We start from the raw sequence: 16,073 nt of genomic DNA on the forward strand, positions 1-16,073 counted from the left end.
CGATTTGATTTGTTACGTTTGACTGCTGTTCCATCATTTCATGCTTCACCAAGATTCGGGTTTGACTGAACCGTCAGAAAGCTCACCGTCATCTTTCTGTATCTCTTTTCACGTAATACGACATATTACGAGTGAAATTATATGAAAAATTTTAGCTTAGGCATTCGTATAAAGGCACAAACACAAAGAGGTGAAAATAGATAATGAGTGATATAAAGCAAAGTGTTTTGTGTGCGCGATCAGACAATCACGTGATGCAGTTATTCGTAATAAATTCCGAAAATAGAGAGAAGAAAAAACCTTAGCAAACATGAGTTGTATACCCAAATCTGTCAGCGTACTCTCAACATCAGTGAGCAAACATAGAAGGAAAAGGAATTTAACTTTATCTGTAATGTGTAAAAATCTCAAACGGACATCATATCCTTAAATTCTTTGGGTATGAAATCTCATATTAGTTTGGCTCAATATTTCAAAAGTCGAAATGAAAAACAGTAGATCAAACGTGAATAGACCAGTTGACCAACATATTCTAGGGTCGCTTTATTGTCAAGATTAAATTTGTCGTAACCTCGTTTAGTAAAAAAAAATGATAGAGAAATAAATTTTCAGACTTTTGTGCTTTCAATCTAACGAAATAGTAGATGGAATCTACCGACAATGGTTGATTGGTTAATTTCAAATAGTTTAGGAGATTAATTTATTAAAAATATAATTCAAGGAGTCAATTTCAACTGCAGTAATAGTTCAACAAGTCAAATAGCAGTTTACCAGAGGATCACGAAGATGCATAATTGCATTGCATCTAAGAGTCAGACAATTCAGCTTTGGAAAGTAAAGTCTATAAAGTAAAGACCCATTATACAAACCTGAGTTTTTGTTCACCACAATGCTCCACATGCAAGGTATTTTCAGTGCGGTTATTATATTGTTACGTGGTGTGTTTTGATCATACTCAAAATATGCAATAGCACATTGCTGAACGGCTTAAAATAAGTTGTTGAAATTGATTTTAAGAAGCGTAAATCTGCTTCGATCAACGCATTATTATTCATGCACACAAATTATACTGTGACTAATATTTTATTTTTATTTTTTATGAATGTAACCTAACTCTCTCTCTCTGGCAATCGGTTTTCTTTTCCCACAAAGAAACAAAGAGATAGAATACAAAATTGAACTCCAAAGTTTGATACCATCAGGAATCTGGTATTCGTATCAAACAAAACCTTTGTTTAAATCATATGGTATTAGAACATACTTAACAGTGTAATTCTTTATTCTGGCAAGAATATTATTGTCCCTTCACTACTAATTTATTTACTTTTGATCGGTTAAAATTAAATCGATTTGATTTGTTATATTTGATTGCTGTTCTATCATTTCACGTTTCACCAAGATTAGGGTTTGACTGAACCGTCAAAAAGCTCGTATCACTCTTCACGTAATAGGACATATTACGAGTAAAATTAAGAAAGAATTTTCAGCTTAGACATTTGTATCAAGGCACCAAATACAAAGAGGTGAAAACGGATAGTGAGTGATATAAATTAAGGTGTTTTGTGTGCATGATGCAGTTATTCGGAATAAATTCTCAAAATAGAGAGGAGAAAAAACCTTAGCAAACATGAGTTGTATATCCATCCAAATTTGTCAGCGTACTCTCAACATCAGTGAGCAAACATAGAACGGAAAGGAAAAGGAATTTAACTTTATTTGTAATGTGTAAAAATCTCAAACGGACATCATATCCTTAAATTCTTTGGGTATGAAATCTCATATTAATTTGGCTCAATATTTCAAAAGTCAAAACGAAAAATAGTAGATCAAAACATGAACAAACCAGTTGATTAACATATTCTAGCGTCGCTTTATTGTCAAGATTAAATTTATCATAAGCCCGTCTAGTAAAAAGAAATGACGGGAAGTAACTTTTCAAATTTTTTATTCTTTCTACTTTTATTCCTATGCTTATTTTTGAATTTTAAATAAAATAAACCAAAAGAAATTAAAAGATATGAACACAAATGCATCGAAAGAGAAAATGCATATGCGGAAATCATTTTAAAATATGAGATAGTATGGTGAATTAAAGTTTGAATTTGTTAGTGCTTCAGTCATCAGTTATGAGTGCCATGGCAACCCCAAGAACATAAATGGTGGTAAAAATAACAACAAAAAAAAGCTTTTTTTTTTTGGTCAATTACAAAAGAAAAGCTTTTGTACATCTCAAACCTTTGGAAGTTTGGATGCTGACTATTGGAGTACCAGAGACTGACAGTGATGAACCAGTGTAAATCCAGACACATGGTGAGGGCATTTTAGTCACTAAATTCAAATATAAACAATATACCCACTGGCTCTCTGTCCAAAGCCTCGGTGGCCCTGCTCTAGCTCGATGTCCTTTGTTCCTCCACCACATACATCCTAGACTTTTCCCTAGATAACTACCAAACTCCGTCTCTACTCTCTAGAGAGAGAAACAACCATCACAGAGGATAGAGAGACTCAGATTCTCAGAGACACAAACACACAGAGATCAAAAGCTTCAGAGTTTTCACATCAAATCCAAGCTTGCAAATGTTGCTTTTCCAACCCAGAAAACCATCCGAGAAGTCAATTAGCAGCTGCTAAAACACTGTAATTTTTGGAGGTCGGTTCAAAATGCGCGGGGAAAAAAAGCACTTTTGAGTTCAGACAGCCTACCATTGATGGAGACATAGCAAGCTTCATCAACAGCCGGAAGAACCCATCTTTTTTTTGTTCCCAAAAAGCCCTTCTTCTGAATTTTCTGTCTTATTTTCTCTGCTGTTTTTAGTAGCAAATCCAGCTGATCAGGAGCAAAAATGGGGTGCTGCTATTCGAGGGTAGAACGGGAAGAAATGGTGTCGCGATGCAGATCGAGAAAGCGGTACATGAAGCAGCTGGTGAAAGCACGGCAAGCTTGGTCGGCGGCTCACACAATGTACCTCCGCTCTCTCCGCAGCACCGGCTCGGCTCTGCTCCAGTTTTCAAATGCCGAAACTACCCTCCACCACCACCTCAACCACAACCACCACAACAATAGTTACCGCTCAGCGCCGCCGCCGCCGCTACAAACCCCGCCTACCCCACAACCACCGCCACAGCCACCTCCACTCAGCTCAAGCTCCGACTCTTGGACAACATCCACCACGCCCTCAACAGCTCTTCCACCTCCTCCTCCGCCGCCGCCGTCGTCCACCTGGGATTTCTGGGACCCATTTGTGGCTTCCTCTTCGAGGGCAGTAACGGAAGAAGGGTGGGAGGCTACGACCACCGCCTCCGAGGCGGTGGTCACCGTCACGGCGGCGAGCACGGCTCCTCCACCGTCTGTGGTGAGTGAGTTTTCCAAAGAGAGCGGCACGACGAGCGAGCTGGCGATGGTAGTGTCGAGAAATGCTAAGGATCTGATTGAGATTATAAAGGAGCTGGATGAGTATTTCCTCAAGGCGGCTGATGCCGGCGGGCTTCTCTCATCGCTGTTGGAAGTTCCCATATTCTCTTCTTCTCAGACCAAAGGAGGTAAAAGATTTGATTTTTACTGTTGTTTGGAGGGTAAAGTTTTGATATTTTCACTTTTTTTTGGTTTACTTTTATTTAGCCATGTTTGTTTGCTTGATTGGTGAGAAATTTGAGGGAAAAAATTGGAGGAAAGAGAACATTTACTGTTGAGAACTATTCTTGCACTCAAAAAAGTCATCATGCACTACTCGAACTGCGTTTTGCTCTATCATGTTTTTCATAAATAATGCCAGTAGAAAAAATCATTTCCGGAGTGTCAATAACAATTTCCTATTTTTCGTATGTTTATAATCACGAGTGTCATTTGAAACCATCGCTACAAAATAGCCATCCTGCACCAGTCGAAGTGCAATTTCTCCATTTTGTTGTTATCAACGACAACTCAAGGGCGACATTTTGGAGTGCCAATAACATTCCCTTTACTCTTTGTGCGTTTTAATGCAATAGACGGATTTTCTGTGCAGGTAAAGTTTATGATCATGGGTGTAATTTGAGTCCGTCGCTGTGGATATGGGGAAGTTCAAGTCAAAAGTCTGGAGTATTCGGAAAAATGGGTTGTGACGAGATGGTGCTTAGTCAAGTAGGCAGTGGGGTTGGAGATGAAGGTGTGGTGAGTAGCAGCCATTGTTCTACTGTGGAGAGGCTTTATGCATGGGAAAAGAAACTATACCAGGAGGTCAAGGTAAACTTTTGGTTACCATGTCTTTTGTGGGCTCTTAGATGAGCTTTTGTCCATGAAACATTCTACCCTTTTTGCTTTAGGGTCCCAGAGTAACGCTAGAGTCGCCAACTTATTAAACCAGCTTTTGGATACCAATGTATGTGGCAGTGTCATATGTCTGGGCCGACGGTGGACCTTATTTATTCACAAAAATTAAGAAATTGCCACATCAGTTGGTGTCCAAAAGTTGGTGTCTCTAGCATTATTTCCCAAGTATAACTTTGGAATTTTTGGGATTTAAATTTTTTCAATGAGATTATGCACTGACATTTGATACCGCCACAATGTCATCACCGTTTAATGGAAGTCCTTCTTTGGGCCCAAGAATAACATACGAACGTTTGGGAATTTGAAGGTATACAATGACCTCATGCACTCCATGAGTTTTTTAATTTATTTTAGATGTGTTTTTCTGGTGTGGTTTTAGGATGCAGAGACACTAAAGGTAGAGCATGAGAAGCGGGTGTCAACACTGAAGAAGCTAGAGATGAAGAGGGGAGACTATGTGAAGACAGAGAAGACGAAGAAAGAGGTGGAGAAGTTGGAGTCACAAATGATGGTTTCTTCACAGGCCATTGATACAACTTCTGCTGAAATCATCAACCTTCGGGAGACTGAACTCTACCCTCAACTCATTGAGCTTGTCAAAGGGTTAGTCTTTCACTTTGCGTATATTTTCATTGCTGCCGTGCATTTTCTTTTCATACCTATCTTACTTTGAACAAACAAAAAAACAGTATCTTATTCTTTTCTATTACTTTTTTTTAGGTGAATATCATTTCCGAATGAAAGTGAAATGATATTGAATATATTGCTATTTTTTTTACTGCTTTTTATTTGTTGTTTTTGTGTCCTATGTTTGCTTTTCTTTTGAACAATTTACTGATTTGTAAAGTGCCGTGCAAACTTTTGTTGAGTAGCTATGGTTGCAGACATTACGGTTCTTTTCCTCATACGAAACTACTCATCTAATATCATGGGGTGTGAAGTTGACAATCTGGATGAAATGATCTGTTTGTTTGAGTTTTGAAAGTGTATTATCATACACCAGTTCCGAAAAGAATCAATTTACAGTTGACGGAATATATTTGCTTTACAGATTGATGTGCATGTGGAGAAGCATGTACGAGTGCCACCAGGTCCAAAAGCATATTGTTCAGCAGCTCAAATACCTCAACACCATACCATCTACCGAACCCACGTCTGAGATTCACCGGCAAGCAACACTGCAGCTCGAGCTTCAAGTCCAGCAATGGCACTTATCATTTTGCAGCCTGGTCAAGGCTCAGCGTGACTATATCCAGTCTCTCACAGGATGGCTCCGTCTCAGCCTTTTCCAGTTTCGTAGACATCCAATAGCAAAGACAAGTCAAGAATCAAGAATTTACACACTTTGCGAAGAATGGCACCATGCAATTGACCGGATTCCGGACAAAGTAGCATCTGAAGGAATCAAGAGCTTTTTAACCGTTGTTCATGCTATTGTAGTTCAACAAGCAGACGAATACAAGCAAAAACGGAAGTCAGAATCTACTTTTAAAGAGCTTGAGAAGAAGGCAACTGCGCTTAGATCGCTGGAGTCCAAGTATGGCCCCTACTCAATGCCTGATTCCTCTAGCAATACTAAGAAGAGCCCAGTTGCTGAGAAGCGAGCAAAGGTGGACATCATTAAGGCAAAAGCGGAAGAGGAGAAGAGCAAGCATGAAAAGTTAGTGAGTGTGACAAGGACCATGACAATAAATAACTTGCAGATGGGGTTTCCACATGTCTTTGAGGCGATGGTCGGGTTTTCAAGTGTGTGTATGCAGGCTTTCGAGCAACTATATAACCAAGCGAAAAGTGCTAATGAGGAGCTTGATGTTAAGAGGTTACTACCTTGAGGGAAAAAATTCAAATTCAGGAAGATTGGCAACATGGTAATCAGTTCTCTCTGTATATCGCGCTTCAGTAAGCTTGATGTTAAATGACAACTATGGGAAAAGACTCAACTTCAAGAGGAATGACAGCAGTGTAATCAGTTTTCATGTATAGATAGACGCACATCCATTCAGTAACCATTAACCGTAGCGGAGGAGACTAGCAGTGGCAGGATTCCCCCTTTCGAAGATAAACTTGACAGTCTACGCAGAGTAGGAAAAGAATGCATACAGAAGAGGTTGAGTTTTCGGAATGCAAAAGAGTAAGGAGGATTCGAGTTAGTTTTCTACTCCATATCTTTGTTCTGTTTTGTCTTGGGAAAGGCGTTCGGAATGTTTTGACTTATCGCTTGTTTAGCTTGTTAGTTTCCTTTTTCTTCTTTTAGGTTGACAGTTTAGTTTAATTTAATTATTCTTAATGAAGGTGTTTTTGGGTTTGTTTACCGGTTTGTATGTTCGAATTTCTATGACAATTTTTATGAACCACAAAATTTCAGGTTCGGAGTTACCGATTTTGAACAAAACATAACTTCGACGAAATACGCTAAAACCAAGCTGCCGGAGGAATTTGTATATACACAAACAAATATTCACATAATACCAGATTAGATAACATAACATTCAGAATTACAAAAATTTAATGCCTATTTTCTAGGAAGTAGCCAATCCAAACTAAGATTATACTTCTCAAGCCCTCGCTATGTTTTACCATTCTTCTATGTCATCATCCGAAATTTCGCTCTCTTCATCGTCCATACTCATCTTTTCGGTATCGCCTTCTTCCTTGTACCCTTGCCCTGCCCTAAATCCAAGCCATTTCAACACAGGTGTGTACTCGGTAGCTATAACTGTCAAATCGGAGGCACCGCACATTCCATTATATGCATCCAATCTGCGTTTCACCATCTCCTTCTGCGATGACACATCACAAGGACACGTTACAATGACGGTGAAATATGGCTGTTTATGCCGACACGGTTACCCTTACTTGGATATTATTCATAACCATGGAAATCATCTCCGTATATCATCTATTACATTAAGTTCATAAATTCAACAAAAAGCTGCAGCATGCTACAGAAAACTAAGCAATCTTAAATTTAAAACCAACCTTGTTAAGCATTGATGATTGCTCAACCTGCCAGAGCTTTGGCCGGCGAACGGCATGCCACCTGCGTACTTGCAACAATTGGTGATATTAACTAAGTTGGCATGAGTACTTTCTCACCACAGTATAACTAACTCAAGCATAAAGAGAATACCTGGAAGGCGATGGATGAAAATTTCCAAAGAGCACACCACGGACAGCAACTGAAGCACCAGATGACTGTAAAACATTATCTGCCTCATACTGCCTACTTTGCATTCCACGGAACGTAGCAAGAAGCAAGTCAGCATCACTTAAGTATGAAGCAATTGTCCATGCATCATCTATTGCCTCCTCGCTTAGGAAATCTAGAACTGCAACAAAATTGTGTCCAAGAGTTGGAAATCAGCAACAGTATACAAAAAAGGTCACCATTTTCACAAAGAAAGACATTGCAATTTGATCTTTGCATCCATGTTTGGTTGTGTGCATTTGTTTTACATCTGCATATAAGAAAGACAGTAATGATGATTACAATCAGGAAAGGACAAGTTACAGGTAAAAAAAGGTCACCATTTTCATGAAGAAAATCGGCAATAGGTCTAGCTTGTCCGTGTGCTTGACAAAGAATCTTTTCTGGAGCATCCATTTTTAGTGGTAGTCTAGACAATCCTTCCCGCACATGAAATGCATCTCCGTCTATAAAACAAGAACGAGGGCTCAGATGTTAACAACTCAAGCAAAATTAAACCCTACCGGCTGCCAAACTCTGTGTGTGTGTGTGTGCAAACTGCAAGGGCAGACTTCCACACTTCAACAATTCTATATATGTTTGTGTGTGCGTGCGTACAGGATTAAGTTACTCTGAAACTATCTAGAGAGATTCCGGAGGTTTTAAATTGGAAAGACATCAACATGCATGAACCAGAAAATTGAATAAAATAAAAGGTAAAAGCTACATATTACTTTCACCAGAACATACCCAATGTCATGACATTTTCAGTCTCTCTTTTATTATGCAGAAACTTCCCAAGAGCATGGAATAGAGAAAGTGTATCATCTCTGCCAAACTGGAAGGAACACCTGCTGTCCAAAGCATTTACCTCATCTGGCTTCTCCTTCGCATGCCTGGGCGCAGGACTCGATGAAGACAACAAATTCCTCGGAGTTGGTTTCAGAAAGAAGAATTGTAATGATGTAATTGCATGTCGGATGTCACCTCCACTTGCTTTTGCTATTAGATTGACCTGTTCAGCAGTCACATTACACAGCTCTTCTCTGCATATTCTAGAAAGTACTTTCTTAACGGAATTATCTGTTATTGGATTGAAGGAGACCTGAAAATTTACAAAACCAGTTCACAAATAAGCATTCAGTAATAACCTTGAAAAAAAATATATATAAAGAGAAATTATCCAAGAAAGTAACCTTACAAGCCCCAACACTTTCAAGAAACGATGGAATTTCTTCTAAGTATCCAGTGGTGTGATCAGCTGAATCAGCTTTACCATAGTCAGTGACCAATATAGCAGTTGGTATCTGGGTAGATTTCACAAGAAGATGCAAGCAGTTTTGAAGTCTTCCAAGGGCAGCTTTACCATTTGTCACCGGAAGGTCATCAATTAAGAGTATAAACGATGATTTTGAACCCCCATTAAGGGATGATGGGATCAATCCATACTTCCTTATTCTCTCCACAAAATTTTCAAATTCATCCAACTTTGACATGTAGCGTATTCCTTGTAACAGATCGGTATATGTCAGTAGCAGCATAGTCTTCATTAGAATACTTCATATTGAAATCATTTATGGACAACTATAATGTGCCGTAATTTGAAGCCAATTTCTACATCATGCCTTATTTTTCAATCCCTTTTTCTACTTTTTTTTTTTCAAATTATACTCATAAATTTGAAGTTACAAGATGTACATTGAAAATTGGAGAATATTCCTGTAAATTCATGATTATTTCAACCTCCACTTAATTTACAAACCTTCAGCTGTATGATTATGAACATTTAACTTTGCTTTCGCCCTTTGATATTTCATTCACAAGCTATTGAACTTTATACAGCACGGTAATGTATTCACTACTCAATGTTTGCGATATGTGAATAGCGGGGATGAACAGAAATAATGCATTGCTCTTCTGTGTCAATGAACAAGAAAATAACCCAAAGGATCGACATGTCTCTAATCTAGACAACTCTTTGAACAGAACAACACAAAATACCTGCACTAGAGTTGTATAAATGTTCTTCCCAAACTATTGGAGTTGGCGTGTTCCATTCACACAATGTGGCTCCAAGGTGAGATGCAATCACGTGGACAGTTGCCTACAAGATGAGAAGATGCAAAATTTAAAGTGTAAGCATGCCTTCAAGTGTGTTTGATTCTATTAGCAGAGTCCATTCAAGAACAAATTGCAAAAATATAATTAATAACTCATTCCTTTACATGATATACATTCATAATGCTGAAAAGCAAAGCAGCAATCAAAACGTTGACATAAAATTATGGCACCCACAAATTTAAATAAAAAAAGAAGGCAAGACTGTGAGAGATTGTAACTTTATGAAACTAACTGTGCAGCTGAACAAAATAAATCATGACAAATATAAAAACAGACATTAGGCCCACCTACAGATTTTCCAACACCAGCTTGCCCAGTGATGACAAGAACATGATTCCTAGATGCACCCTGCACATTACGAGAGGAAAAAAAAAAATGAAAATTTACAACGATGAATTCAAATAAAACAAATAAAAAAATCTCGATTAAGCTTAACCCTATCCTTCAGGATATTGTGAAAGAATAACCAAGAACGAGAAGGAAAAATGAAAGTCACATAAAAAGAAATGAGACTTCAGAGTTTATATCAGTATGAGAAAAGTAATCAAAGATGTCTACCCATTAAATGAATCGTTGTTTCAAGTCAAACTGAACTTGGTGATAAGGAAAAGGAACTTTTACATTGTAATTAAAGTATCGACTAGACAAGTTATAATAACCTTTGAACCTCTCAATCTTTCTTCAAACCACACCTTAACTTCTTCGACCTGCAATTACAAAGACAGAAATGGAAAAAGAAGAGGGATCAAGCTTGTGATCACATATTCATATTCGCAGAACAAAGCCAATTAACTCAACCTTTTTCTTGTGAACAGCTAGGTCCACAAAAGAACGGGGTTTGTATTTATCCACCCATAACTCCTTCACATTGCTTCTTCCAGAACCTGATTCATGTTTCCGCTTCCATTTAGCTTAAATGCTCATGTTAAACGAATGAAATAATGTAAAAGAAAAAACGATATTTGGGTTCGAAGGAAACTTGAATTGCATAAATTTAAGACAATATTCTCTATACTTATTATCCTTTGCAAGAATTAGGAATATAATCTGCAGACTGCAGCCATTTTCATTGCATTAGTTGTAACTTTCCTAGCACACAATTCAATGCCAAGTCGATTCATGTTTCCCACTAAAAGTAAAGCAGAACACTATATAATTGATTTAACAATAACAATAACAATCAACATTTCTCATATTCACGGATAAACAGAGATCAAATGGAAGCAACGAACCACATTGACAAAAATTAACAACAGTTACAGCAATGGCGTACCAGCAGATACCTTGAACCCATCGTCAAAATCTTCACAAAACAATTTAACCTGCGTTACAGTAATCTCCGCATTAGATTTCAAACACCTCATTCCATTCTATAAAAACCCATTTAGCTTAAATTTTGAAATTTCACAGATTACCTCATCCCAATTGCTCGGTGCCGTGCCCAAGCTAGAGCGAGAACCCGAAACGCGAGCCCTTTTGGATCGCCTAGGGTTTGTTCGCGGAACCGAAGAGCTCGATTTCGATTGCGTTTTTCTGCGATTCGCGCTCGATGAACGATCGACGTCTTCGTTGTCCGATGACAACACCACCACAGTGTTCCTCTTCCCCATAACAGAGACACAGAAGAGAAGGTAATTTCCTAGGGTTTTGTACGGGCATTGGTCCCTCTAGCTCGAAGCTCCATAGCTCGAGATGTTGCAAAACCCTAAATCGCTGAAGGAAGAAGCATTCGGAGTGTCTCAGAGCCTAAACGCACCGTCTCGAGTGCGAAATGAAACAGAAAGGGCGGTTTTGATGTGGCGGGATAAAAAATTCGCGGGGTTTTTTGTGAGTTTTGTACTGTGAAATCGAGGAGGCGTAGACGGGAAGCCAATGGGGATAATGTTTTGGGGCCGTTGGATTTATCAGTATTAAATTTATATCAATCCAACGGCCTGTAAGCTTTTTAGGTGGCTTGCCATGTTGGCTTAGAAAACGAAGAAAAGGAGCCTCACCCACCCCCACAACTTTAAACTGATTTATTAACCAGCTATTAATCTAGTAATATTTATCGCTCTATGTTCGAGTTTTCTCTCGTATTTATAAATAGCTTCAAACCAAATTACACTCTCCATTTTCTTATTTTATTAGTCTTGAATCCTATTAATGTTGAATTTTAACTAATAACTAATGTCATTAAATTGTTATTTTGTTATTTGATAGAATGATAATGTCAGAATGTTAGAGATTTATAAATTAGTATATAAAGTGGCTTTATATACGCAATTAAGAAAATGTTACATTCATATTGTTGTTAGTTTATTATGAAACTTAACACACTTATTCTTTTAATATAAATAGTATCGCTTGTTCAAAAAAAAAAAACCTATCACTTCAAACCGAGTCAAACCGCACAATAATCATATGAACCTCACGTGTTCGATACGCATGTTCCTCATATTTTTTTTTTTTTTTTTTATCAAACACATGTCTCTTATTAATTTAATCCGGAATATAATATTTGTAATTTTAATACCCATTTATTATCACGATAAATCATTTTTCTCACGATAAATTTCCCGACTCGAACCGGTACCGGTCGGTCCATCTCGTGGCGCCCACTCACCTACCCCGCCACACCTCTTCCTTCCTCCTTCATCGCCAACAAAATGCCCCACTTATCACACCCGACGCAGCCTCTCCTCCTCTTCCTCCATCTCCACCCGATCCGAACCCGTACCCGAGTCCATGGCCTCCACAGCATCCACAGGCAACCCATTCTCCGTTTCCCTCTCCTCCAGGAAAGCCTCATTCTCCAAGCCCAGCAGCCCGGCCGAGGTTTCTCTCCGTGTTCAGAGCTCCAACGCTTCTTCTCTCCGGACTTCGTTCGTTTCCAATAGTTCGATTGAGTTGACTCGGGGCGCGAACTCGGCGTTGAAGTCGAGCACCGTGAGATCAGGGACGGCGATTATGGCGAGCTCGGCGCAGGTAGTGGATCAGCCGTCGAGTAAAACGGGTCCAGTGGCTCCCACCGTTGTGGACGTCGATTTGGGTAATCGGAGCTACCCGATTTACATCGGATCTGGACTGCTTGATCAGCCCGAACTTCTTCAAAGGTTCAGATTCTTAGTTTTCTCATCAAATTAAAGCTTTAATTGCAGATAATTACATATTTGTTGGTGGTCAAATGCCGCTGAAATTTGTTATGTGAACTAGTAAATGCTTCCTATTAGCTGAGAAATAGATAAGAAAATGGAATTAAATTGGTAATTTAAAGTTTTACTGCGAGTGATTGTGTTTAGTAACAGGGCAAGCTCAAGCTTGCAGCTTTCTTTGATGGGTAAGTTTTCTGAAAGAAAAGAAACATTGTTATGGTAGAAAATACTGGTTTTTCACATGGGTAATTAGCTTTAGTAAAAGGGCAAGTTTTCAGCTTTCTCGAAAATTAAGCTTCTTTTTTGTTGTTTTAATTGCGGTTTTGTGGATGTCGATGTTCTTATTGTTGATTATTACGTTAATGTAGGCATGTTCACGGAAAGAGGGTTCTTGTGGTCACTAACACTAAAGTTGCACCGTTGTACTTGGATAAAGTTGTTGAGGCTTTGACAAGAGATAACCCGAATGTGTCAGTTGAGAGCGTGATTTTACCAGACGGTGAGAAGTACAAGGACATGGTGAGTATATAAATGCTCGTTTGAATTTTAGTCTTTAAGATTGCATTTGGCTGGTTGAATTATGAGTAACCGCGTTCTTCAACTGGCAGGACACTCTTATGAAAGTGTTTGACAAGGCTATTGAGTCGAGACTGGACCGGCGATGTACATTTGTTGCCCTTGGAGGTGGCGTGATTGGTGACATGTGTGGCTATGCTGCTGCTTCTTTCCTTCGTGGTGTTAACTTCATTCAGATTCCAACAACTGTTATGGCGCAGGTCGGTCACTATCTCTTTCGTTTTCTAGGAGTCATGCACTTATGCACATTATTTCTCATGCATCAAATTTTTATGTTGGTCAACTTGCAGGTTGATTCTTCTGTTGGGGGCAAAACCGGTATAAACCACCCTCTTGGGAAGAACTTGATCGGTGCTTTTTACCAACCTCAGTGTGTGCTTATAGACACAGACACATTGAACACATTACCAGATAGGGAACTGGCATCAGGGCTTGCAGAGGTCATTAAGTATGGGCTTATTAGAGATGCAGATTTCTTTGAATGGCAGGAGAGGAATATTCAGGCACTAATGGCGAGGTACGAAATTTAAACAAAGAGTAAGGAACAGTGAAAAGTTTCATGTCCCAGCACCATGCTGTGTTTTCCGCTTAATTAATGTTCTATTTGACATGATAAATGTTGTGGGACATCAAATTAAGAGAGTATCTTGTCACCGCCAGTGGTTGTAATTTTAAGGCTGTAGCCATTTTTTCTTTTCCAGTCTGTTGAAGCTTCATGAATAATTTTGCTCCTGCACAGGATGCACATTCGATTAGTTATGTTGATGAGTATGGTTGGTGCATTGCAGGGATCCAGCGGCAATGGCTTATGCTATAAAGCGGTCGTGTGAAAACAAGGCTGAGGTTGTGTCCTTGGATGAGAAGGAAGGTGGACTGAGGGCGACACTGAACTTGGGTCATACATTTGGTCATGTGAGTTGTTGTTTTGTACAATTAGGCTAATTTTTTTATAATGAAAGCGTTGAGAGCCTCTGTACTTTATTATATTCTGCAATACTCTGTTGGATTGGATCCCCTATCTAATTAAATATTTGTGATGAAATGCGATGTATTTTCAGGCAATAGAAACTGGGCTCGGCTATGGGAACTGGCTCCATGGAGAAGCTATTGCAGCTGGCATGGTAATTCTCTTATACATTTACATTTCTTTGTTTCCTTGCAAAATTATTCTTCAATGTTTAAAGAGCTTGTGCGTTATGTTTAGGTTATGGCTGTTGACATGTCATACCGCCTTGGCTGGATTGATGATGCACTTGTGAAGCGAACTACCAACATTTTAAAGCAGGCCAAGTTACCTGTTGCACCTCCTGAATCTGTGACGATAGAGACATTCAGATCTGTAATGGCGGTAAGAGAAATGGGATTGTAATTTGTAAGATTGCCGAAGCTCAGTACCTTGTTTGCTTGTTTCTTAATGTATCTGTCTTCTTCTGGTACGGCAGGTTGATAAGAAGGTAGCTGATGGGTTACTAAGACTCATCCTTCTGAAAGGTCCTTTGGGAAATTGTGTCTTCACCGGCGAATATGATAGAAAGGCCCTCGACGGAACACTCCACGCATTTTGCAAGTCCTGATTCGCACTAGATGTGTGCAAGTTCCGCACCTGCGTATTGTATTTTAGTTGTCTTCGACCCGTTCGTGTACTTTTCACCTATGTTATAGATGCCCTCAGATTCCCTTTATTTATCGGCAATAGCGTTTACCAAGTTGTAATTTTCGAAACTGTTGTATTTGCAATAAGCCTGGGAAATCATATTGTCCAACGCTTGCTTCTTTTCTGGATATCGTGAAATATGCACATTCTTTTCTAGTTCCAATTTGCTATTTCCTTCATATTCTGATGTCCATTGAGAAGTTGGATGTCTATTTGGAGGACCCACCTACACTCCCAAAGACACCATTTAACATCTCAGACTAATAGTACGATATCACGTAATATAAGTTTCCATTTGGCATTACACGATTTGGTTGGAGCACCTTTACGTTGATGAAATACTTTCATGAAAGTATTTTTATGCTTGAGTATTTGTTCTTGTCTTTTCACCGAACCACTAAGTACTGGTTTGGTATTGTGGTGTTTTTATAAAAAGTGGGTATAAAAAAAAAAAAAGCTAAGCTCAAAACGGTATTTGGTAAACATTTAAAAATAGCTTATTTTCACAGTTTTAGGTGAAAAAAAGATGACAACGTGAAGCAGCAAAAATGAGCTTATTCTCACAGCACGGCAGAAGCAGTTTTTTTCAAAGCATAGCAATACCAAACCAGCCCTAAGAAATAGCCACGAACATTGAATTTTTTTTTTTCTTTTAATACCTCCAACGTGGAGAAGAAGAACTTACAGCAACTAGAATGTCAAAAAAGTTGTAACTCAAATTAATTATGCGATGTTTTATAAATAAGTTAAAACATATCATTACACATTTATGTCAAAGTAGTATCTTAAACTAATTAAGCGATGCCTTATAAATCAGTATAAAACATAACAATGCGTGATAGACTCAAATCATCGTCACCTATACCGTCTCGGTTATGTATAAGTTTCTCTATGCCAGATGCTGGTTTTGCACCTTTTCTTTCCAGGCTTGCAATTCAAATTCCAAAAATGGATAAACAATTCTGCGTGATAGACTCAAATCATCGTCACCTATACCGTCTCGGTTATGTATAAGTTTCTCTATGCCAGATGCTGGTTTTGCACCTTTTCTTTCCAGGCTTGCAATTCAAATTCCAAAAATGGATAAAC

At 38.7% G+C, this 16,073-nt stretch overlaps 3 protein-coding genes across 4 annotated transcripts; 2 read left to right on the top strand and 1 right to left on the bottom strand.

Moving 5' to 3' along the window:
• The first annotated feature begins 2,239 nt into the window (after positions 1-2,239).
• LOC137729882 (protein ALTERED PHOSPHATE STARVATION RESPONSE 1-like) lies at positions 2,240-6,623 on the top strand. The gene is made up of 4 exons (XM_068468934.2): positions 2,240-3,543; positions 4,008-4,225; positions 4,692-4,915; positions 5,364-6,623. The coding sequence occupies exons 1-4, from the start codon at positions 2,847-2,849 to the stop codon at positions 6,142-6,144; spliced, it is 1,920 nt and encodes a 639-aa protein (XP_068325035.2). The 5' UTR covers positions 2,240-2,846; the 3' UTR covers positions 6,145-6,623.
• Positions 6,624-6,725: 102 nt separating this feature from the next.
• ATRAD17 (RADIATION SENSITIVE 17) lies at positions 6,726-11,469 on the bottom strand. Its single transcript, XM_068468944.2, has 12 exons — positions 11,036-11,469; positions 10,894-10,942; positions 10,419-10,504; positions 10,280-10,327; positions 9,912-9,968; positions 9,501-9,603; positions 8,696-9,006; positions 8,250-8,604; positions 7,841-7,966; positions 7,443-7,641; positions 7,292-7,352; positions 6,726-7,092 (listed from the first exon to the last, which is right to left on the bottom strand). Exons 1-12 carry the CDS (start codon positions 11,228-11,230, stop codon positions 6,886-6,888), a joined length of 1,797 nt encoding a protein of 598 aa, XP_068325045.2. The 5' UTR covers positions 11,231-11,469; the 3' UTR covers positions 6,726-6,885.
• Positions 11,470-12,124: 655 nt separating this feature from the next.
• On the top strand, positions 12,125-15,147 carry LOC137738632 (3-dehydroquinate synthase). Of its 2 annotated transcripts, XM_068478114.2 has the most exons (8): positions 12,125-12,715; positions 13,123-13,273; positions 13,363-13,530; positions 13,621-13,847; positions 14,119-14,242; positions 14,389-14,451; positions 14,535-14,678; positions 14,773-15,147. In XM_068478114.2, the coding sequence occupies exons 1-8, from the start codon at positions 12,348-12,350 to the stop codon at positions 14,902-14,904; spliced, it is 1,377 nt and encodes a 458-aa protein (XP_068334215.2). In that variant the 5' UTR covers positions 12,125-12,347; the 3' UTR covers positions 14,905-15,147. The 2 variants fall into 2 exon arrangements, with proteins under 2 accessions (XP_068334215.2, XP_088542086.1); XM_088685960.1 differs by having other exon boundaries at positions 12,257-12,715; positions 13,363-13,847.
• Positions 15,148-16,073: the final 926 nt, after the last annotated feature.

Source organism: Pyrus communis, chromosome 15 (assembly GCF_041283825.1).
Source record: "Pyrus communis isolate YQ-2024b chromosome 15, ASM4128382v1, whole genome shotgun sequence".
NCBI lineage: Eukaryota > Viridiplantae > Streptophyta > Magnoliopsida > Rosales > Rosaceae > Pyrus > Pyrus communis.